General features: G+C 36.4%; 1 protein-coding gene across 2 annotated transcripts in view; it reads left to right on the top strand.

The window, feature by feature from the left end:
• The window catches only part of SOBP (sine oculis binding protein homolog), a 191,149-nt gene that overhangs the window by 158,470 nt on the left and 7,409 nt on the right, over positions 1 to 25,270 (top strand). For both annotated transcript variants that reach the window (XM_063311468.1, XM_063311462.1), the window contains exon 6: positions 16,743 to 18,706. In XM_063311468.1, the coding sequence (XP_063167538.1) occupies positions 16,743 to 18,704 (1,962 nt within the window). In that variant the 3' untranslated portion in view covers positions 18,705 to 18,706. The remainder of the gene's footprint in view (positions 1 to 16,742; positions 18,707 to 25,270) is intronic.

Raw genomic sequence — 25,270 nt, 5'->3', positions numbered from 1 at the left:
CTGATAGAAGAACAATCCCAGTGAAAGGGGAGGAGTGTGCCCTCCTAAGGTGTGGAAATGGAACCACCCAGAGAAAAATGATTGCAACTACCTTTTTGTATGTTTCAGAATTGAGAATGAACCTGATTAGCACATCTGCCCTCATGAAAAAGGGGCATACCCTTTGATTTAAAGGTGACAAATGTGAAATAATGGATCAAAAAGGTGTCTTTGTAACAGGATTCCTAGATCAAGGTTTGATTTTTCTCAATTGTGAGAGGCCAGATATGGCATGTGTGGCTAGTCACCGAGGAAGGGAGGACAACAGCACCACCCTGTGGTACAGACGACTTGGTCACAGAGATTTAAATGCAATTCTTCAAAGATCAAGCGGTTTGGATTCCTGAAAGTATCTGAGAAGGATGGGAAATCCTACAAAAAAACATACCAAAGGCATAATTGCAACAATTCTAACTAGAATGAAAAAAATCTAAAGAGACCGGTGTGAATACACACAGAAATGCTGAAAAGAAGAAGGGACATGTTTTGGAAATACAGTAGAAGGGTGGGTCTAACCAAAGAAAAATACTAAAGAATTTCCAGAAACTATCAGGATTGTGTCAGAAAGGCTAAAACACAAAATGAGCTGAGGTGTAAGAAATGCCACAAACAACAACAACAACAAAACAGTTTTGGGGGGTCAGCAGAAACAGAAGGAAAGTCAAAGAGCCTATAGGTCTACTATAAGAAGAAAGGATTGATAAAGGATGATGGCAAAAAGGCAAAATGTCTTAACTTGTATTTTATGTCCATTTCTCTCAGAAGGGGGACAACATTTCAGCTGCCCATTACTGAGTGGAAAGAAGGATTTATAGCTCAAAATTGACAAGGAGTGAATAAAATAATACTTAGATAATTAAAATAAATTCAAGTTTCCATGGTCAGATGAATGAACTAGGGTACTGAAAGAACTACCAGGGGTGACTAGAACTACTAACTTTTAATTTTTGAGAACTCCTGGAATTCTAGAAGTCTGAAGGAGAGCAAATGTCCTATTTTCAAAAAAGGAAAAAGAAAGACCCAGGAAATTACAGAGGTGTCATCTAGACGCATATACTGCTGGAAATCTGAGTAGATTGCAACTAAGCAAGATCATTCAGCAGATTATTAAATGGCATATTTGTAAATGCTTAGATAGGAGTGCATTGATCTGGATGAAGGAACTGAGAGGACAATTATCAAATCTGCAGATGACACAAAATAAGGCAGGTGGTTAACACCTTAGAAGAGAAAGAGAGATTCAAAAAGAACTAGGCAGGCTTGAACAGTGGGTCAGAACTAACAAGATGATATCTGAAGTCCTACATCTGGGGACAACAAAAACAAAAGACACAAGTATAGGATAAGGGAGATTTGGCTTGGCAATAGTATGCTTGAAAAGGATCTGGGTAATCTTATTGGGCAGTTGTATGCATGTATATATGCTAATGAAAAACCTCTGCTTCATGAGCTCTATTGGTTACCACCAGGCTTCCAGGTTCAATTCAAAGTGCTGGTTATCAACTATAATGCCCTTCATGGTTTCAGGCCTGGTTGTTTCTGTCTTCCATAGTTTCTGCCCATCTTATACAACCAGGCAGAGTCAGCATGCTTTGGATCCCATCAATTAAAGGGTGTTATCTGACAGGGCCCAGGAAGCAGGCCTTCTCTGTTGCAGTGCCTCCCCTCTGCAATGATGTCCCATCAAAGGTTTGTAAGGCCTCACCCTGATCCTATTCAAAGTACCCTTTAAAACCAGGCTTTTCCCCCAGCCCTTAGACCAGAGTGGTAGTTATACTCCTCATGGATGTTGGATTTGTTATTTCAGTGTTTTTTCTGTATATTTGTTATGTTTTGGTTGGTTTATTGTCTCATTGTGTATACCAGTGGAAGTGATGACGGAGTCAGGCAGTGTATACATATAATGAATAAATAAATTAATAAATAAATAAATCTAAGTTGAACTTGAACCAACAGTATGACACAGCTGATAAAAAGGCAAATACTATTTTGGGATTATTTATTTATTTGTTCACAGTCCAAGGCCAAGTCACAAAATTTAAGATACAGTGCACCATTAATACTCACATAATGCAGGTAGTCCTTAACTTACGACCACAATTAGGGCCAGAATTTCCATTGTAAGTTGTTGCGGTTGAAAGTCGAGTCACATGACCAGACCTGATTTTATGACCATTTTTACAGCAATCATTAAGCGAATCACCATGGTCATTACATGAATCATGGGTTGTTAAGCGAATCCAGCTTCCCCAGTAGGCATTTTTTTGCCAGAAAACAGCAGAAAACATTGCAAAACACAATCACGTGACCACAGGACACTGCAACCAGTCATAAATGTGAGCCGGTTGCCAAGCACCTGAAATGCAATCATGTGACCGGGGGGGGGGGGGTTTGCAACATTTTGCGATGCTCAGAAGTGCTCTACTGGCCATAAAGCACCCATTCCGATGCTGTTGTGACTTTGGACTGTTGTTAAGTGAACAGACATAAGTTGGGGATTATCTGTAATACAAACATATATAAGAGGAAGAAACCCTATAAAATTAGCAATTCATTGTAGGTACCAACTGGTTTCTATAAGCTAAGGCTATAAATAAAAATTTTGCTACTGCCTTCGAAACACTGGGTATTGGTCATTTAGTAAGAATACCTCAATCTCCTCTTCATGAGTGGAGTCTATCAGGCTCAAGAGGGGATATATTAGCTCTGATTGCCAATGAGAGTTCAGTGGGCACTTTAGAAGGATGTATAAAACAGACTCAGCCTCTATGTTTGAGCAAATACATTCTCAATCTTCATATGGAAGTTTGGCATATCGACCAGCTGTCACCCTAGTAGGAAGAGCATCTATACGGGCTAGGGAGAAGTCTACCTGAATGTCTAAATCCCATACCCTCTGCTTAAGTCCTACCAAGGTTTTTTCTAGGCCCAAAGCAAGTAGGGCTGGTATTGACAGTCCACACTGTCTCAGATCTTGGTCTATTTGTTCCTCACAGTAGACTGATGTATATCATATGGAATGAGATGTGCCAATGAGGTTCCCCGAATGATTAGTTTTACCCAGGATCTTAGCCAACATAATTTTGCCCAGGCCTTGAATGAGATGCAGCCTAGCTCTAATCTGGTGATGGCTTTAGAAGTCACTTAAGGAATATGTGCTATTGATTTTAAGAATCTTGTTTATATTCATTCAAGGATTGAGACGTTTTTGTAAATACACATCTGAGATCCATACAGCATCATGCTAAGGACTTTGGCCTTGAATAATTTAATTGCTGCAGGGACAAAGTTGTTCCCCCACCAACTAGCAGATTTGTTGATTGCTAGAGATACTTTTTGAGCTTCCATAGCTAACTCTTCTATTTGATGAAGCCAGCATGTAGAAGATTGAAAGTAAATACTTAGGTATTTCAATGATTTCACCTGCTCAATGGGTCTGCCATTAACTGTTCAGCCTGATGGCTTATCAGAGCGTCTTCTGGAAAGACCAAAACTTTTGTTTTTTTTGGTAGTTTATTTCAAGGCATTCTTTAGCACACTTTCAGTACCTTGAAAGTCCCTTAAGACCTCTATGTAGCATTTTGGGATTAATGTATTAATAGGAGCACAGAGTCCAGATCACAGGAAATAATTGTCCCACTTTACTCTGCCTTGGTTAGGCCTGCTTTGGAGCAGCACAGTCTAAAAAGATATTAACAAACTGGAGCAAGTTCAGAAGAGGGCTACCAAGATGCTGAGAAGATCTATGAGAATCAATAAAAGCAACATGTTCAGCTTGCAAAAGAGAAGACTGAGGGAAGTTATGACAGCAGTCTTCAGATAAGTGAAAGGTTATCCTATACAGAAAGGAGTTTTCTGTTACCCTGAAAAGGCAGGACAAGAACCTATGGGTTGAAAACTACAGGGAAATAAATTCAGGACAGATACTATAAGAGCTGTCAACCAGTGGAATAGGCTACCTCATGATAACTGAACTAAATATTCAGCGCTCAAGTTTATTTAGCACTGACTTTGTAAGTAAGGTATTGTAGACACTGAACTATTCTTGGGTAGCTCAGGGGTTATTTTTTATTTTTAGTTTGTTTACATAAAAATAAGTACTGCATTTAATTCGTTTTTTCTGTACCTTGCTAAAGAAACACAAGATTACAGTCTGGCTTTGTTGATTTTGTCAATTCAAGAGAAATAAATTCTGCTGAGGCCTTACTTTCTGAGTAGCTTGGATATTTTACAAATAAAATAGAGTGATATCAAGTCACCAAACCTGTAACTATTTAACAGGAATCCAACAATTGTCTTATAGATGCATAAAAGCTGCAATTCTATACATATTTATCTAGAAGTCTTGCTTATATCTCTATACAAGAAGACTTATATACTTATATCTGTATTAGTCTGCATAGCATCATATCAGATTTAATAATGGAAATATATTGGTATGTAATTTGAATTTGGACAAACTTCAATAATATAAACGTAATCTTGAGAAGTGCTGAGATGTTTTTTTTCCTCTCATTGTTGGTCTTCTGTCTCATTCAGATTATAGATTGTGATGTATAGTGTATGACCTATTGTACAAAGAAATTTAAAAGAGAAGATCTCAGTGGTCCCAAGAAGTATTTAGAGCACTAAGATATAAAGTCCCCCTCACCTTAATTTCACATACTATTAGGTATTTATCATCGAGACTACATCTTCCATCATCTTCTGTTAAATGTGAAAACAAAATGTAACAGGATGAATACTTTAGTAAGACTTATTAGGAAATATTTTGCAATACTAGTGACTTTAAGGAAGCTGCTTTACAGGTCATGAGTATAAATGTACCAGCCCTGAATACATGGTATATAGTACATAAGCTGAAGGATAATCAGATGCAATTATAGCACCTATATTGATGTCTATAAAGACACAAATGTGCATTTTCCATATACACACTATAAATCTGTCAGATGATTACTTGAGATTGAATCCAACTGTTACCATATGGAACCACTGAAGAGTTACTAAAAAAACAACAAATTTAAAAGATGACATAGACATTTGTACAGGCACAGAAACAATAATGGTACAATTGCAGTTACAAAAATAATAAACAACAACTAACTAACAAAAGTTGTATTTATTTATTTATTATTTTTATATTTATATGCTACTTCAATCCAGAGGGATTCATTTAGACTGGAAATATTCTGGCAGAAATATCTTAAACCTATTTTTAATAAATTGGAATTAATTAAAATATATCTGAGCATCTCACAACTATATTATATACTAAAGCAACAAGTACTGTCAATTGTAACTTATAGCTAACTGCTGAAGATGTGAGACAGTGGTTTACCTAGTGTCACCCAGATTATGGGAAAAGTGAAATTTCAGTTGAGATTTTCCATGCTCATAAATCACATACTTCCCCTTACCTCCATGATTTCACTCATATTAAAACAATTACATTTACTCTTTTTCTAGCTTTCAGAACACATGGTTGATCTACAGAGTCTTCCCCTACTTGATGTTCTTCAAAGTATTAGATTACAGTTAATAAAGCAGAGTTGGAAGGGGCCACTGAAGCTAACTTTCTGTTCAGTAGGAATCAAGATGAAAACATCACAGGCAGATGCTGCCCAGTCTCTGCTTGAACATATTCCGTTAGGGGGCGCATCCAAAAGCTCTCTTGTTGATTAATTTGTTATAAAATGTACTGTATAGATTACTTCAATCTCTCTCTCTCTCTAGATATAGGTATGTATATGGGCAATTTGTTCTAACCTTCCTGCAACTGAAATTCATTATTCTGTGTCCTGTCCTCTAAGGTGATAGAGAGTAGCTTGCAGCTTTTTTCTATTAGACATTCTTTCCATTTCTTAAAGAGTGCCATCATATTCCCCTTCAGTCTTCTCAGAGCTAAACATTCCCAGATCTCTTAATCTCTCATCAAAGGATTTATTTTCTAATCCCTTAGTTATTTTTGTTGGCTTTTTTTATTTGTTCCAGTTCATCTGAAACCTCCTTAATGAACAGAGTGCTTAAGGTGGGGTTTCATCAATGGAAAATAAAATGGAATTATTCCTGTGGTGCAACCTTAAATTGTAGCTGTCCTTCTTGTAGTGACATTACACAGGAGTGTAACTCATAGTTTGTAAACAACCACTGTTGATCATTTTTACAAGTTTATTGCCAAGCCCATTCCTTAACTCTCACTGCTTTGCATTTGTCTCTGTTAAATTTCCTTCTGTTAATCTCAGCCTATTTCTCTAATTTATTGATATCATTGTGACTTTTATTTCTGTGTTTTAAAGCACTTTGTATAATCTGTGTATTTCTCATCCAAGTCTTTAATAAAAGTGTTGATGAGTAGGGGCTCCAATCAGCTAGCACCCACTCAGTACCTTACTCTAGTTTGATGAGGAAAGTATTGGAAACACTGCCGACACATGATTTCCAAGGCAGACATTTTCCATTTAATTGTTATTCCATCCAGCCTGACCTTAAATATTAAGCCCACAGTGTTCCCATAATAACGAAGCTCTCCCCTTCTCCCCCAAAACTTATGATAAGATTATCTTGGCAAGTCTTGTTCTTGACAAATCCATACTGAGTTGTGGTGAGTAGTACATTGTTTTTAAAGTGCTTACTGAGTAAAAATTTTAAGATCTGTCTAGAATTTTTTGAGATTTGTTGTCAGCCTGATTAGTCTGTAGTTGTCTGGATCCTTCCTTTACCCATTTCTGAAGTTAGGGATAACATTTGCTATAATCTTTCAATACATAAAGGATCAGCCAGACCATTATAAAGTTTTGTCACTACCCTAAGATGCAGTTTATCTGGTTGGAGGTTTAATCTTATTCAGAGTAAATAGGCATTCCCTGACCATATTTCTCTCAGTCTCAAACTTCTATCCTGTACCTTCATCCTGCTCTTCATAGTTATATAGAATACATACACTGTGGTTGGAGAACATTCAAAACAGGGGTCCAATAGCTCTGCCTTTTCTTTGCTATCTGACTGCATTTTGTCCTCTTCACGGAGTAGCTGCTATATTGATCCTTTTCACTACTGTTATTTTGCATATGTCTCAAGAAATCCCTTTTGTTAGGGATCTGCATCTTTTTAGATGCAAAGTGGAAAACATGCTCCATGAGGGATGAGGGCATGTTAACTGCACATGTTGGTGCCTCCTTAAACAAGCCATGACCTTTCCTGGGCTCCCATAGCAGCTACATAGTCCCTAGAAAATGCACATCTGAGTTAAGGAGGTAGCAACAGAGTATGATGACCTCTTACTGCCTGCTTAAATGGAACATGTATAACCTAAATTATTTTTAATTATAATTTTTATTTAGTTTTACAAAAAGTACAGCAACAGCAAGCAAAATATATTAATTTTATTTCAAGAGGTTCAACAAAAACTATATACTTCAAAAGAAAATTAAATAATGCAAGCTAAAAAGAAAAAGGAAAAAAGAAAAACTACAATACTGTAGTACAATTAAATTGCTCTATTTTTCTACAGTAGTAAAAGGATTAATGTCATGATTATAAAATCACTATAATTCCATTTTAAACAAATTTAATGCAGTTCATATGAAATCATATTGTGTTATCTTGGCTGTCTGTTGATAAAGAGCCAGTTCAAAGGCTTTCATTAAGCCAATCTTTAGAGTCTGCTATGGAAATCATAAGAAACTTATTTAATATTTCTTAAAACCTGAGACTATTAATTTTGTAATATAGGACACACCAGTTCTTTATTCTAAGTTTCTTATATATTATCTAATTTTATGTTGGTAAGGTGTTTGAAGTATAAGTATTGGGCTATTCATTTAGCCTCTGTAAATCCTTGTCCATCACACTCAGAGCTACCAGAGTTTCAAAGGTTGCTAAGGCATCCAGATCAAACAAGGAACATAACAGCTGCTTTAACTTTATACACTGTAATTCAACTTCTCGTGGTAAATTATCTTTTAAAAGTTTTAAAAATATCATTAATAATCTGATTAACAGTAATTATCCCATTTTCAACCCATACTTCTAAAAAAAAATTTTTTTCACTGCCATTTAAAAATAAAGAATTTTCCAAATTTTTCAATTTCTTATAAGAATTAGGATCAGTTTTAATTTCTTACCCAATAATGCCCAAATATGTCTAACCACCTTAAGTGTTGGAAAAATTACAGAATTCTTACTGTAATTATAACCAAGCGCTTGTCAAGATTTTAAGGGTGTCAATAATAATTCTCCAATTGAACTTGCAATGGTAAATATTCAGTTTTGTTTTTATTTCAGTACAATATTGAAGTTAACAGATATGATTAGTTGTATACTTTAAAATCAGGAAAATTAAAGCTATAATTATCATAGGAGAGGCATAGGTTTAAAAAAGAAATCCTAGGTAATGTTCCTTCCATAAAAAAAGAACCACTAATTTATCAATTGACTTAAAATACTTAAGTGAAACTGGCATGGACAATTCTCTCAAAATAGTATCTGTTCTGAAACTATATTCATTTTCTTCACATTTATTCTTTGCCTTTGACTGTGTGGACCATAACAAATTGTGGCAAGTTCTTAGCGGTATGGGGATACCAAGTCATCTTGTCTGCCTCCTGAGGAATCTGTATAACAACCAAGTAGCAATGATAAGAACAGAACACGGAACAACGGACTGGTTTAAGATTGGGAAAGGAGTACGGCAGGGCTGTATACTCTCACCCTACCTATTCAACTTGTATGCAGAACACATCATGCGACATGCTGGGCTTGAGGAATCCAAGGCTGGAGTTAAAATCTCTGGAAGAAACATTAACAGTCTCAGATATGCAGATGATACCACTTTGATGGCTGAAAGCGAGGAGGAACTGAGGAGCCTTATGATGAAGGTGAAAGAAGAAAGTCCAAAAGCTGGCTTGCAGTTAAATCTCAAAAAAAACCAAGATTATGGCAACCAGCTTGATTGATAACTGGCAAATAGAGGGAGAAAATGTAGAGGCAGTGACAGACCTTGTATTTCTAGGTGCAAAGATTACTGCAGATGCTGACTGCAGCCAGGAAATCAGAAGACATTTAATTCTTGGGAGGAGAGCAGTGACAAATGTCGATAAAATAGTTAAGAGCAGAGACATCACACTGACAATAAAGGTCTGCATAGTTGAAGCAATGGTGTTCCCCGCAGTAACATATGGCTGTGAGAGCTGGGCCATAAGGAAGGCTGAGCGAAGGAAGATAGATGCTTTGGAACTGTGGTGTTGGAGGAAAATTCTGAGAGTGCCTTAGACTGCAAGAAGATCAAACCAGTCCATACTCCAGGAAATAAAGCCAGACTGTTCACTTGAGGGAATGATATTAAAGGCAAAACGGAAATACTTTGGCCACATAATGAGAAGACAGGACACCCTGGAGAAGATGCTGATGCTAGGGAGAGTGGAAGGCAAAAGGAAGAGGGGCTGACCAAGGTCAAGATGGATGGATGATATTCTAGAGATGACGGACTTGTCCTTGGGGGAGTTGGGGGTGGCGACGACCGACAGGAAGCTCTGGCATGGGCTGGCCCATGAAGTCACAGAGTCGGAAGCGACTGAACAAATAAACAACAAATTCTTTCCCTATAAAAATTGATATTTTCTTCTATCTTATAATATTCATTTTTATCTGAATAATACAATTTTATTCATATTATAAAAGAAATATTTTCCTAGGCATAATTATCCCTGGTATTTAATATAATCTGGGGAATAAATAAATTTATTTTTTTATCTTGACTTATTCTAATTTCTTAAGTACCCAGGATAGTTAACATATTACTGTATCATTTCTACAAATCTAGCTAAAGATTGCTGATAGTAATTAAAAAGACTCAACATGTTTTCATATCCTCACATAACAAGAAATTTCTATTATATGCCTGCCTTAAATGTTGCCAGATTGTCTTATTAAACATACAGTGCAAGAGTGCTGAACACCTTCTGTGCTTCAAGGTCTTTCTTGTCACATTTATCCATTGATCTTGCTCCTTTATTTGGTTCTCCTGCTTACACGGAGTTGTAAGCAGCTCTGTCAGCTCCTATTGTAGCACCTCCATTGTTTGACCTGATAAAGCTGCATCCTTTCTCACTAACTGAAGTTTGTCTACTCTCTGCTCCAATGCTCTGATGTTTTTTTCAAGCACCACTTCAGGATTGTACTAATTACAAACATCTGTCAGGCCATTTTTAGGTAGGAATACAAACATGCCATAGGGATTGCTAGTCAGTTGCTGTAATGTCTGAACATCTCTACTTCTGTTTCTTAAGATACTAACAGTAGAAAGACTTTTTCCCCCCTTGTTCCTTCATCAGATCTCAGGAGCACATTAACAACCTAGAGGGAAAAATTTGTTAGGGACTTTTTCCTTGAACTCTCCTGCTGAACTCCACTGCCAAAGGTCTTTGAGCTGCTTCTGAGAACTTGCTCAGTTTGCTCACACTTGGAAATCTCCATTACCCCAGTATGGCTTTGGGATCAGCTATATTAACTGGAGATATGAGAGTTGTAATCCAATATATCTGGACACAGCCTGGTGGGAGAAGGCTGCTGTCTATATAAATATCTGATCCATTGAGATGAAAGAAATGTAATGTTAATCTACTTCACTCACATATTAATCACAGACTACTAAATATATCCTATGATTAGATAAAAGTAAGAATATGGAAGATAATGACAGTAAATCAGTTTCTGACAACATCCCTGATGAACTAAATATCTAGAATTATCCAATTGATTTTACCTAACATTGTGAAGTCACATACAGCTAGTTTTCTTTCTCTGTCTTCCTCTTTGTCATATTATGCCAGAGATGCAGCACATAGTCCACATTTATTCACATGGAATAAAAATTACTGGAGTAGAAATAATGTCACTTAAGAATTAATGGATCAGATCTGTCTTACAGATTTATCATTTCAGATGAGGTCAATGAATTTATGGTACAAATGGCTATATCCCCAAGGTAATAAAACGGAGCAAAATTATTCATTTTACTTCTGACTAATATTATGCTCAGAGTAATTACAGATTTCTCCTATGAGCTCATTCTGATTACTTAAGTTGTGATAGATTGAACATATATCTTTCAGTTCAATAAAACAACATTTTTCTATCTGTAAAATATACAGCATGTGATCTACTTTAAGTGATTTGCATACTGAGTAAATTCTGCTGGTTAAAATTCCACCACATCCCATCCCAAATTAAGTCTCAAATCCTAGCACTTGTTTTTCCTTTTGATGTATTTAAAAAGTTATTTTCCTTTGATTACATGAGTGACTATTTTTTCTTATATTATTTTCTTGTAATTTTAAGTAAGGGCATGATTTTAAACCTATTTTCCTGTTTATTTGGAATAAGTGGAATTTGCTTCTAAGTAAACATACATCAGTGCTATGCATTATACAGGTAACACTCAGTTTAATTCTAGCAAATTAGTCTACAAGTTTTGTTAACAGAATACCCTTGAGGTTAGTTGCTGTAAGATCAAATTAATATAATCAAATCATGTTTTATCAAAATCAATGGATTTTTTCCATAATTAAAAATTATTTTTGAAGATTAGAGGGTGTTGCCACAGTTTCTTATAAACTACTAGTGAAACACTCATTCAGAAGAATTGAGATAATAAAAGATGAGCTATAGCTAAGTGGCTTGGCATGTGCCAGTATTATTATTATTATTATTATTATTTAATTAAATTTACATGCCACCCGAATCCCAACAACTCTGGGCAGTCTAAACTTTAGAAAAAAGTCTAAACTTTAACTCCCAGTTCACATCATCCCATCTTCCTTTCCCTTTGATAGCCTCTCTAAATTTTTGGAATCCTCACTTCTACTTCTGCTTTTACAAATCTTAAAACTTTCATTCAGCTGGGTTCCTAATATTAGCCCTGTTAAATGTTCCTTAATTCATCATTCATCATTCATGCTCTTCTGATTCCAGATTTATTTAAAATAAATACCAGTCTCCCCTTTTTAAGAATGAATTGGAATGGTTACTACTGTGTATGAAATGATGTACATAGCTTTGAAGGGTAGGTGGGAACTGATACTGGTTATATAGCCACAGATGTCTTCCTAAGCAATGGGAACTAATCAGGTGATGTATATAAAAGGTAAAATTGATTATTTTTCCCAGGAAAAAATGTTGCATTTTCTTCCCACTCTTACTTTTTTCTCCTTCCTCTCCAATTCAAGAGGAGAAGTAAGTCTAAAAGCCAGATAGATTGTTTCTGTGTGTGTCTGAGTGTGTATGCCTTTGAGTCATTCTTGACTCCTGCCAACTGCCTGGACAAGTCCCTGCAGTTTTCTTGGCAAGGTTTTTTAGAAGTGGTTGGCCATTGCCTGCTTCCTAGGGCTGAGAAAGAGTGACTGGCCCAAGGTCACCCAGCTGGCTTTGTGCCTAAGGCGGGACTAGAACTCACGGTGTCTCGGTTTCTAGCCTGATACCTTAAAAACTACACCAAACTGACTCTCTCAGACAGATTATAATGAGATGTTATTAGGGGAAATTTGTATTTGTTTGAAGCTGTATGGTTCAGTGGATTTAAATGCAAAGAAATACTCTCACATATAACTAACTGGTCCATTAAATCAGCTACCCCATGGTCCAGTGATACATGAAGTCAGAGTGGAGTCTTTTTGCTGGTGCAATTTTATCTCTTGAATGGCTTTTCTATGGCCTCCTTACTCTCTGTATTTTGCAACCTGGATAAACCTGGCTGCCCCAGGCCTTAAGATAATGCTGAATTCCCTGCTGCTACTTCGTATTCATGTTTTTATGATTCCTGGGTTTAATTATTATGTACTATTATACTTTTATTAGTGTTGATTGTGTGCCTTTTTTCATTACTGTTTGCAAAACAATTAATTAATTAATTGAGGAGGTAGTATTTCCCATTATTCTAAAGCTGAAGTACTGAGTATTTGGTGCAGTCTGTTGTCAGACTGCAACATGCAGTCTGACAATGGATCTTTTAATGTGAAATGAGCACAATTAATTACTATCATTTCACAAAGAATCCAGGTTATCTCATCTTTATTTGGACATCAAACCTTTTTCTCACTTTCATCCCCCCCCTTTTTTTTCCTCTTAAGGGAGGTTATCTCTCTAAATTTCCAAAAGTGTGGATGTTCTCTAGTAGGTTGTTTGAGCAGTAAGAGGTTGACATTAGAAGTGATAGGCATCACCCTCCTCCCATTTGCACTTGCACTGCCCACTTCCTTGAATACACCAGTTATGATCAAGTACACAAAGGTTTTGTATATTTTCCCCATTAAAGACAACATTTATGCAATATAGGAATAATGAAATTTCAGAATACTACAACTGGCTTTTCTTCTGGGGGAGGGTGGATGATGTTTTTCCCTCCTTATCACTTGACTTGGCAATTTCTTATTGCCAAGCCATTTTATGTCCTACAGGGCAACTTCTATAACATGATCTCATTTTCTTTCCTTTGTTTTGCCTCCACTTGCTTTTTCTACATTCTAAATCATTGCTTAACCAAAAGGGTTAATGAAAGCAATTTGTATGTTCTGAGGTATTGCCACTTCTGCATTTTTACATAAGTATTAGCAAACCCTTAATGCTTCTTAAACTTTCCTTTTTTCTTGGAATCAGTGAGTTTTCGGACCACCTGTATTCCCATTGCAATTTATTATTTAATTACAGGATTTTGCTGTCCCACCTCTCTCCCTGCCTCTGATCTATATAATTAAAATATTGGGCAAACATTTCAAAAGAAGCTTTATGCTCTAAATCTGAGCATTTGGCACTTAGACTTTCTGTTAAACCATGAGTTTCAGAACAGGTAACAAAGAGAGGTAAATTAACTGGATCCAGTTCTCCAATGAGAGAAGCTGATTAAACAATGGACATTCACAAAGGAGATCTATTTATAAAGTGTGTATGTATGTATGTATGAATGTATGAATGTGTATATGTATGTATATGAATGAAAAGAAGGAATTTGGAATAGTGGAATTGTTTTGCAGTATAAATTGTTCTAATCTTACTGGGAACAATCAGAATATCAGAAAAAAGGGATTAGTGATCATGAAGGTTGAAAGAGTAGGATCTTTATCCTGATCACTTTGTGCATGGAAAATAGTGAGATGAAAGCATCAAAAAAGCACTGGACTCCCTAAAGTGGCTTGCCAATTGTAAAATTGCTTTAATTTGCAACAGAAAAAGAATTGGTTTGGGGACACAATTCTGCAAGCAACAAAACACGGAAAAATAATTGTCAGTGTTGTAGTAAAACTAATTAATTCATATGAGGTGGAGGTCTGAGCCTGTTTGTCTCCTGTAACACCAAGATAATTTAAGATATGGAATTGCTTGTTCCTGGTGCCATCAATTGCTCAGAAGTGTGTCCATACACACATGCTGATTCTAAACAGATACATGCTAGAATACTGTGACTTGTTACAGGGAGTAAACACCAGTGACTACAGCAAGGCTGGATAAGGATGTATATGATAAATGTCCATTGAAGTAAATTGAGTCAAAAAGGGTTGATTCATATGGGTTCTTTTCTGGCTTTTACTGAAATGCTAGTGAGATGCTCAACAAATGTGCAAGCTTTAAACAAATTGTTATCACTGAAAAATCAATCATCAAATATGACTAGTCAAATGCCCAGCATATGTTGTTTTCAATTTGTTTATATGGCAAATGGTTATTAAAACTACATTATTTCATTTAATGCTATCATTTTGTTATGGTATCTTTTTGCATATGTTTTAAGATAAGATTTTCCAGTTCTGAATAATGTACAAAGATGTACAAAGGACAGTGCATTCTCCTACTTATATCTCAATATAATGTATGTATCAAACATAGCATGAAAAAATCAATCTTTGTAATATTATTAGAATGAAATGAATGACAAAATCTGAGACTGTGTGTATAAAATCTGTAAAAAAGGCACAGAAAATTCTGACATCTGTTTATCTGTTTATAGCTGTGGAAAGATTATTCATTTTAATTCTTGTTTAAAATGCAATATGAAGGAAAAGGCATTTGTGCAAACAAGAGTCATATTTGCATTGTAGATCATGTCTCTGCCATCTGTGAGAGCTGTTGGTGTTGCAGTATTAATGTGTTAATGAAATCATAATAATTTCTCTGAAGTAATGGATTTCAAAACCTGGAATATCTATTTTTTGAACTTTGGTTTTTAATGGCTTACAACTGGGAAAACCTTTCACAGCTTAATTAGTTCTGGAACCATAATTTAATTTTTTTTTTTAAAAATTAGCAATATCTTTACCACACCAAATAGTAGGACAGAAAATAACTTGTATTTGGTACAGAAAGACTATCATCATAATAAGAGGTTTTGCCTTATTTTTTGAAAATTGGTTACATCAATTTTTGTCTGCCAAAAATGTATTCAAAAATGACTAGTGAAAAAGCATGGGCAAACAGCTTGGATAATCTTTCCAGCTTGTTAAAATATCACAGTTTCAGAATACTTGAAATTCACCCAGGTTTTATTATTATTTTCTACTTCATAATTGGAACTCAAATCTAATGTTATATGATGGTTTTGCTTTTTGGATACAACTTAATACTATCCCACCATTGCTATTTATGGCATTCCAGTAATTTAAAATGTCAGGCTGCATTCTTGGACCTTATTATAGATTATTTGCTTTCAGTTTTCAAAAGACATGGGGTCATTTTCCAAGTGTTCCTTGATCTTATTTTAGAATTATTTTAGAGTTTAATTTGTCAGTCAAAATCCACATGACCAATTCAGCTGTGCTTATGTATAAAGACCATAATCTGAATTAATGCCCATTATAGTCACTGATCTTAAGCCTCTTAATGCTATGTTGGACTGTGATCATGCTTTATAATAACATTTCCTAACATTTATATAAAGTTTTACAGTACAGTTCTATACATGTTTACTCAAAAGTCTCAATATGTTCAATGAGATTTACTTCCCACTCATTTTATTTAATATTGGAGCCTGAGAATGCTTACTTTTTAATATTTTTTAAGAAAGAGGGCAAATCCAAACAAAAGTCACATAGGTTATTACATCTATGTTGTAGATGTGGGAAGATGCCCTGAGTCTGCAGTCCTGTATGTGGTTAGTAGGCAATAAATCTTCTTGAATGGAATACAGTTTGCTTTGGGTAAACTAATATAGGGTGGTTTTTCCTTAGCTCATGGCAGAGATAAGATCCGAAGTGAGGATTTTCTGATTGATAGGGCAGTCACTTATATTGTGCAGTACTTCCGTTCCACTATATACATCTTATGCTTTAGTTTAATGATTTTTAAAAATCCTGTTGCTTTTCCAGAACATCATTTAGGTGTGAATATAGACATAAACACACATACATGCACAATACTATTGTTTTCATTTTCTAAAGATTCTCAGCACTGTAGATGACAACTAGATTAAATACTATAAAAGTAAGTTGTGTGTGGGCATGTGTGTCGGTGTATATCTATATATCTATATACATAACAATGTTAGATCAACTATATTTTGGGCTCAGGGCATACAGGTTTCATGAAATATATTTTTTCTGGATAATTCAGATGTTTAAAAATCAGTTATCAAAAGTAAAAAATACTTTTAATGAAGATGACATTATAAAAAAAATCACTTTTTTCTTACCTGTTTTGATTTTGTTACTGTGTTGTAGGTGTGTGACTGGTGTAAGCACATAAGACACACAAAAGAGTATCTGGATTTTGGGGACGGGGAAAGAAGGCTTCAATTCTGCAGTGCAAAATGTCTCAATCAGTACAAAATGGACATTTTCTACAAAGAGACACAGGCCAATCTTCCAGCTGGACTCTGCAGCACATTACATCCTCCAGTAGAAAATAAAGCAGAAGGCACTGGGGTGCAGCTGCTGACTCCAGATTCTTGGAATATACCGCTAGCAGATGCTCGGAGAAAGGCCCCATCCCCAGTGTCTGCAGCTGGCCAAATTCAAGGTCCTGGACCATCCACGTCTACCACTGCCTCTCCATCTGATACTGCCAACTGCTCTGTCACTAAAATACCAACACCAGTTCCCAAACCTATTCCCATCAATGAGAATCCAAATATTCCACCAGTTTCTGTTCAGCCACCTGCTAGCATTGTGCCTCCAATTGGTGTCCCACCTCGAAGTCCGCCCATGGTGATGACAAACCGTGGACCAGTTCCCTTGCCCATATTCATGGAACAGCAAATTCTGCAGCAGATTCGTCCACCATTTATTCGAGGGCCACCTCATCATGCCTCAAATCCAAATAGCCCTCTGTCCAATCCAATGATTCCTGGAATTGGCCCACCACCAGGTGGTCCTAGAAATATGGGCCCTGCTTCCAGCCCAATGCATAGGCCAATGCTGTCACCTCATATCCATCCTCCAACGACTCCAACCATGCCTGGAAATCCTCCAGGCTTACTACCCCCTCCACCTCCAGGAGTCCCTTTGCCTAGTCTTCCCTTCCCTCCTGTAAGCATGATGCCAAATGGTCCTATGCCCATGCCACAGATGATGAACTTTGGTTTGCCATCTCTTGCCCCATTAGTGCCACCACCAACCCTCTTAGTGCCATATCCTGTTATTGTTCCACTTCCTGTTCCAATCCCCATTCCAATCCCCATTCCTCACATCAATGATTCCAAGCCACCAAATGGCTTCTCGAGCAACGGGGAAAGCTTCATTCCAAATACATCCAGCGACACAACAGGGACTAAGCCAACAAGTAACTCTGTGTCCCCCAGGAATTCTAAACAAGGCCCTTCTAAGCCTTCTGATTCAACACCAAGCTGCTCAGGCCAGTCCTTAAATCAAACACAAGTGCATCAGCAGCACAATAAAAATGAAGTTGTTGATTTGACTGTGAGATCGAGTAGTCCATTGAACAACAAGTTTGGTTTTCCTACAGTACTACAGGGACCACAGGATGGTGTGATAGACTTAACTGTAGGTCACAGGTCTAGACTACACAATGTTATCCACAGGGCTTTATATGCTGAAGTCAAAGTTGAACATGAAGCTAGCAGTGTTGTAAATCTGACTTTTGGTAGCTCAGATAAAAGGAACTGCAATGACTGCAGAAAAAATTGCAGCCCCACTGAAACAAAAACATTACCTGGTAGCGATCCACCTCACTGCGGCTCCCTCCCAGTGGCCTCTGGCACTCCAGAAAATGCTGCAGCTGCAGCTTGCAATGTCATTGTGAATGGCACAAAAGGTCCAGAGATTTCTAAGAACTCAGAACCACCCCAAGAGCAGAAAAAGACTCAGCTTCAACCCTCCTCGCTGGAGGAGTTGCCAGTGAGTGAGCTGGAATCTGTTAAGGAGAACAACTGTACATCAAACTGTCGCCGAGAAGGAGAGTCTGGTAAGAAGATGGGGGAAGAACCTCTGTTTGGGGGAGACAAACAAGACCCCAACCTTAACAATCCTGCTGATGAGGATCATGCATATGCTTTGCGGATGCTACCCAAAGCAGGCTGCGTCATCCAGCCTGTGCCCAGACCAGCGGAAAAGACTGCTATTGGACCGTGCATTATTTCAACGCCAATTCTCAGCACAGGGCCAGAAGATCTAGAGCCACCACTGAAAAGGAGGTGTCTCCGAATTCGAAATCAGAATAAGTAAAGGTTTGTGTAATCCCTAAAGTCTTCTGTGTGAGTAGAATTGATACCGGTATTTTCAGGTAGGAGTAACGACGTAAGGAGGTTGCCTTTTGAGAAACGGGGGAAAAGATTCAAGTTAATCAGCTCATTCGCTTAAATTCATTGCATATGTCTTGTCTTTGTCACACAACATTTTTGTACTTGTTTTACATACATCAACAGTGTCTGTTCCTTTATGCTCATGGAATATTCTGTTACAACTCTGGCAAAGAAATGGCAGTAAGATATACATGCTAACTAAAGGATCCTTTTCAATGTTAGTTTTTAAGATCTGGAAATTAACCTGGTCTCTAGGGCTAAATCATCTGTAAAACAGCAATTTGGGACTTGTGGGTTTAATTATCACCACACATTTTAAGATAATTTTAGGAAAAGCAATTCTAAGATTTGGAATTGCATGAAATGTAAAAGCATGTCTTTTAACCTTCATCAAATATTTTGTGAAACATATGGTTTTTAAAGTAACCAAGAACACTTTTGTGAGTTTCCACAAGCTTTGTTTGAGTGGAGATAAAAGTTCAGATGCTGCTTACTAGTTTGATTCTTAACTGTTGAATCATGTGCTGTGGGATCACTTCTCCATAACATTTCTTTTTTTTCTCTGCCTTTAAAAAGCTTTTTTTTATGCTGATGTAATATGCACTTTTAATGTTCTTTGGCTAGGACAGCCTAGTATACAAAAAACGTAATTTTTTTAGAAAACAATAGCTGGACATTGTTTTTGATACAGAATTATCAAACATACATATAATTGTCCCCTAATCTTTGTATTAGAGCTGTAATTATATTCTGAAGGAATACCTAATATGAAAGATGTACATTATGGATTAAATCTCACTGATGTTCTGCTTTTTATGTCTATGCTTGCAGAGCAGATGCAGACTTCTGATATTTCAATACTGGTTTGTTTCAGTGATACTATACTGAGGGTCTTCCCCATTACCATCTAGCCATAATCTCACCCCATATGTTGTTCTTAGCTGTTCTGGGGTTGAAGTAGGGTTTCCTCTTTAAGCAGGCAATATGTTGCAGCAGTTGAACAGCAACTGATGAGTGGTGTTGAAGGGAAGGCTGCTTAATAAAACAGAAGAAAGATTTCTGGCCATATGTCTAATATTTCAGGGTGCAACATTCCCTTACTATCAAAACGCTTTTGAGTGTAAGTTTACCACTCTTCTGGACTAGCACTGGAATAATGCTATTCCAGAATAAGGCTTAAACCCTCTTTAAGGTACCCCACAAAACATTTTTGTGAGTAAGTGAGTTTTGACAACTGATCTGTCTAGCCATCTGTCAGAATATACCTCATCCTCCAGGCCCAGGCCCAGCCTAACCCAAGGAGATGTTTTCTCACTGGCTGGTGACATTCAGTGGATGGATGGAAAACAAAGCCAGGGGAATTCATTAGCCTCTACCCCTAATGCGCCTTGTATATTGTAAACAAGCTGGCATCATGCTACGGCAGGAGAGGGATTGTTGGGCGGGGCACAATTTTTATACTGGAATAATTTTCTGCCAGCTCAAGCACTGGTGGCTAGCATTTTAATTTAGCTGCAAGGAAGAAGCCTGAGTTACTTTATGTATAACGTGATAGGCCGGTCTGCTCTATATACACACGCATAGAGACAGGTACATTCATATAATTATATTAAGGATCTTTCCATGTAATTGTTTTTATACAACTATGTATTTCTTGTGAACATTCTGCATATTATTCTGTTACCAATATTATAAAGTTAGCAGTACTTTAGAAGTAGAACGTTTTGTATTTCAGGAAATGCAGTACTTCCCATAGATTTGTGCATTTGTTTCTGTTGTGACTGTTGAGTAGTTATTAAAATTCCATGGATTATTGAAGGTTAACAGATGTAATAATGATGAATATTATTTAACTGATATCTGCATCCTTGCCAATTAAGAAAAAAAGTGGAATTTAATTGAATTTTTAGCCAACAATAAAGAATAACAACCTACATTAAAAATAATTCTTCCATTTTCTACTTGGTTCCACAGCAAAATCAAAACAGTGGGCATCATTGTAAATCAACTGCCTAGTCCACTAAAATATCTTATTAAATCTATTGGTTGTTCACACTGAGGCTAAGCTAGAGGAGGGGGTTTAGTATCTTTGATTAGGTCTTCTGTACTTTTAAAAGTATTCACTGGGCAGGTGAGGTGGAGAAATAATTAGACTGAGGCAATCTACCAGTTTTCTGAGCTAAATTACCCCTCTTACCTCACCATTAGAGAACTATGTGCTCTGTAATGGGGAAGAAGTTTATATCAGGAATGTCAGGCATCTTCTGGAATGGAGATCATAATAAATTTAATAAATAGAATAAAATAAATAAAATATGACATGAAGAAAATAATCAAATAAACCCCTCTCCCACTCAAATGTAAATCCCATTTTTAGTTCTGCAGCTACTTTACATGTGTATGTGTGTGTGTGTGTATGAATATGTATTTATACCACATTTTATTCAAAAGTAATAGTATATTATGTTTATTCCTGGGTAAATGTGCATAGGATTGGAGTCTATATTAAGCATCTGCAGTATTTCTTCTAAACTGGGCTTAATTCTTTTACTTTTCATGTAAGTAATATGCCAGCATTTATTTATTTATTCAGTTGGTCAGAGGTAGGTTTTGCAGGAAACAGCAAATTAATTACCATATCTCTATATCTTTTTTAAAAAATCACTTCAATCATTATTAAATAATATTAAACAGATGACATGAAATCTTATGTTCTGCTTATTTCCTAGTTTTATCTAATATCTTCTATGTAAAGTGAAAAAGATGATAATACATGCATAAATCCCTTGACACAAATGTTAATTTTTTAGAGGAACACAACTATAGTTGAATCATACCAAGGTCCCAGCATTTTGTTTCTCATAATTATGAACTAGAGAAGAAACACAAAAAAGAGATGGAAACATAGCCAATGTTCACCTGCAACTGTATTTTAAGGCACCAAACCCCTCAATTATGAGTTAATATTGCGTCTTCAAGACTAACAGCCCTTGAGAGACCTATCCTCCATGAATTTATGTAATTTTAAAGATGGCCTTTTAAAGCCATCTAAATTAGTGGGCATCACTACATCAATGGGTGAGGAAGATCTTCCAGTTGAAGACATACCATAGATTTGTATGAGGAGTATTACAGTGTTGGCACTTTTCAGTCCTTTCAGTCCCTTTCCTAATGAACCCTAAAATTCATATTTTTCACAGCTGCTACTCACTTTTTTGACACCTTCATAGAGCTATTCATTATGGCCCCAAGATCTTTTTTCTGGTTAGTTACAGACAGGTCAGATTTTATCAGGTTATATGTGAAATTAAGGTTTTTGCTTCAGTATTAATCTCTACACTTTTTAAAATTGAACCACATTTGCTATTTCATTGACCACTCACTTTGTTCAAAGAGACCCTTCCAAAGCTCTTCACAATCACTTTTGATTTTCACCATCTTGAATATTTTGTTATCAGCAAACTGGGCAGCTCACTGATTACTCTTAAATCAATAACAGTTATGAATAAAAGCACAAGTTGTTTTGATTTCTTAAAATAAAAGAAGCAAATATCTAACAGTCTAGATATGCTATATAAGGACTGCATGACCTGTATAACCCACTCAAAATTCTTTCAAAAATTGCTGATGAATTTTCATTGGAGTACAACAGAAAAAATGGGAATAAATGTATTAGTTGTATTTAATTTTATATTTTGTGTTAAACCATATTTGATTTTTGATTTAGCTTTGCCCTTTCTCTGGAACATGGCTTCTAGCATGGCACTCAGATTCCAAGTGGGGCTCTCAGCCATGAAAAGGTTTCAAACCCCTGTACAAGATATCCCAGGGGCAGGCAGTTCTTTGGTTGTAAGCACACCATTTCCAACTGTCAGATCCTTCAGGGAGTGGGCAAGTCCTTTTTCTGCATTTTGGGGAGGGGGGTTAAAGGGCTAGATAGATGCCTTCAAAGACTTGTAGAGGCATAAGGCACTCACTGTACCTTTTAACCCCCACTGAACCCCCCAATTGTATTGATTTTCCCATGGTGGGTCATAGGGCCAGTTTTGTCCCTTAAAAATCCCCCCCAACAAGATGGGCCTGAAAATGTTGGACTTGCCCACTCAACTGGTGTCATGTCACAGACTACACCACCCACAGGCCTCAGGTATACCTCCAAGACAGAAAAAGGTTGACCACCCCTGAGATAAACCCCCAAAATTCACTCCCATCTGCATCTTAACCCTCACTGTCTCCTTCCAGTAGCTGAATCACAGTGCTGCAGAGATGGTAAATGCCACAACCAGCAACATTCCTTGACAGGAGCTAGATTCTAATTAACAATCCTGGTCCCCATTTTCAATCTTGGCTCTATATTACTATAATCCTACACTGCTACTTTCTACTTCTTTGTTTTCAGTTCCATGCCTCCACTACACATTTCCTGAGATTCTTGCTTTTCAGACAGTTGCCTATGATGTCCCATTTCCATTTTTCACTTTCTCACATGACCAGTCTCCCCAGCATTTTTGTCTGTGGCATATGGTATCTCAAGTACTATGAAGTTTCTGACGTGCTTCTTCTCTGATTAATTACTTTTTTCTTCATGTATTGTCTTTTCAACTCTGTATCATATCTTATTTTACACCTGTCCCTTCTTTTTGACCCTTATCTTTCTTGACCTCTTCCCACTTATCCTTAATGTGACTTTTTTTTCCAGTCACATTATTCTTCCCCTCACAGAACCTGAACTAAAAATTGGTTTATTCCTGAACAACTCAATATTCTAAACTATTCTGCTAGCTTGAGTAACTAGGGGCAGAAGCTTTGTCGTAAAAACAGTACAATGGAAACTTTTTTAAAGCATAAAGATTAGAACCTTAGCACTGTTTCCAGCTGCTGATTTGTTAACATATGATGTGGTTAAAATGACAAAGAGCTGTGTGACACCTGAAAGAAAAGTACATTTATTATGGCATAAGTTTTAGTGGACTGAACTCTGTTTCCTTAAAAGTATGATGATATGAAGAGCAACCCTATTAAAACAAATAAGATGACACATGTTCTTTGTTCTCACTTCTTTCTACTCTCATAGAGACCTGTTTACAGTGAGATCTCCTAAATCAATGGGATTTAAGCAGCCTAACATTATGATGTCTCATGAACATATGCATTATTGGAAGAATAAGTGTTTGGATCAGCAATGCAAATCTGAGTTTCCTTATTTGTTTGTATGATCGAATACCCTTTATTTCCTTAGTAAATTTAGATTACCAATTGAATAACTAGAAGAAGCTAAAATAAGCTTTACTTCATATCTTGTGCTTTCTAATTATGCAATCCTGTACATGTCAATTTAGAAATAAGGTCTACTATATGCAGTGGGACTTAAAACTTTTCAGTTTGTACAGAATTAAGTTAACGTTATTGGGGTTTTTAAAAAAAAAATCTTGTTTGGTCCATCCTTTGATCTTGTGAATAACTGTAGAGTTTTCCCTTGATTTATAAGCTGAGTGCACCTAACTTTGGCTCATCTGATGATCTGTCACATAACATGCCAAATTTTATGGAAATTGGCAAAGTAACCTTTAACTTTCAACGAATAATATTTTGTGTTATGGCATAGGGATATTATTGTCCATAAAAGTACCACATAGAATTTTAATTATAAAAACATAGAATGGCAACTCCTTAAAGCAGCTGCGTCTTTTCCCAAAATCACAGAGGGACCTCCCATATCTGTAGCACAATCCTGGGAAAATATGTATTTGGGTTTCTATCTGAATTGCCAAGAGATGTTCTCTAAGTGCCCATCCATCTGATTTGGTTCTAGTGCACTGGAACTAGAGTATTCCTAAGGTCACTGGCCTGCTTGACATTCAAGATAGGTCAGATGTTTAGAGGGCCATAATCATTTAACTTCCAGTGATAGTAAGCTTGCATAAACCTCAACATTTTAGTCCAGGAGATCCTTCTCCATTCATTATTTTAATTATTGTGAATAATATGGGAGTACAGGAAGAGATTAATCTCTTCAGGTAGAATTTCAAAGAGATTTAATTTTAAAAATGAAACAAATTTAAATGATGGTTCAGAATACAAAAAGAAAAATTATATCAGCAAATTGTGACTGTATTTTGTCACTTTGATCCAGTCAGCCAGAATCTTTTTAAATCATATTTATCTATATTGTTTTTATTTTTTATCTGTAAGTTGCCCAGAGTCAACAAGTGGCTTTGGGATCGGATAAATAAATAGTGTATAATTATTCAATATGCTTTTAGGTTCCTTATTAAACATATACTGAATCATTATATTTACTCAATATTGTGGCTGTATAGATTTGACAGATCAATACAGATGCTGAAAATAAAAGTGTTTGAGCATTCAAACATTTGGCCACAGATGCTCCATGGATCTATGGTATTTGATTATCTTCATTCTGAAGTGCAGCAGCAAGCACAGGAGGAACAGCATAGGGAAAATCTATAATGTCTGCATTTGCAATGC

This window comes from Candoia aspera, chromosome 1 (assembly GCF_035149785.1).
Source record: "Candoia aspera isolate rCanAsp1 chromosome 1, rCanAsp1.hap2, whole genome shotgun sequence".
Classification (NCBI taxonomy): Eukaryota; Metazoa; Chordata; class Lepidosauria; order Squamata; family Boidae; genus Candoia; species Candoia aspera.
This window is presented reverse-complemented; position numbering and strand designations above follow the sequence as displayed.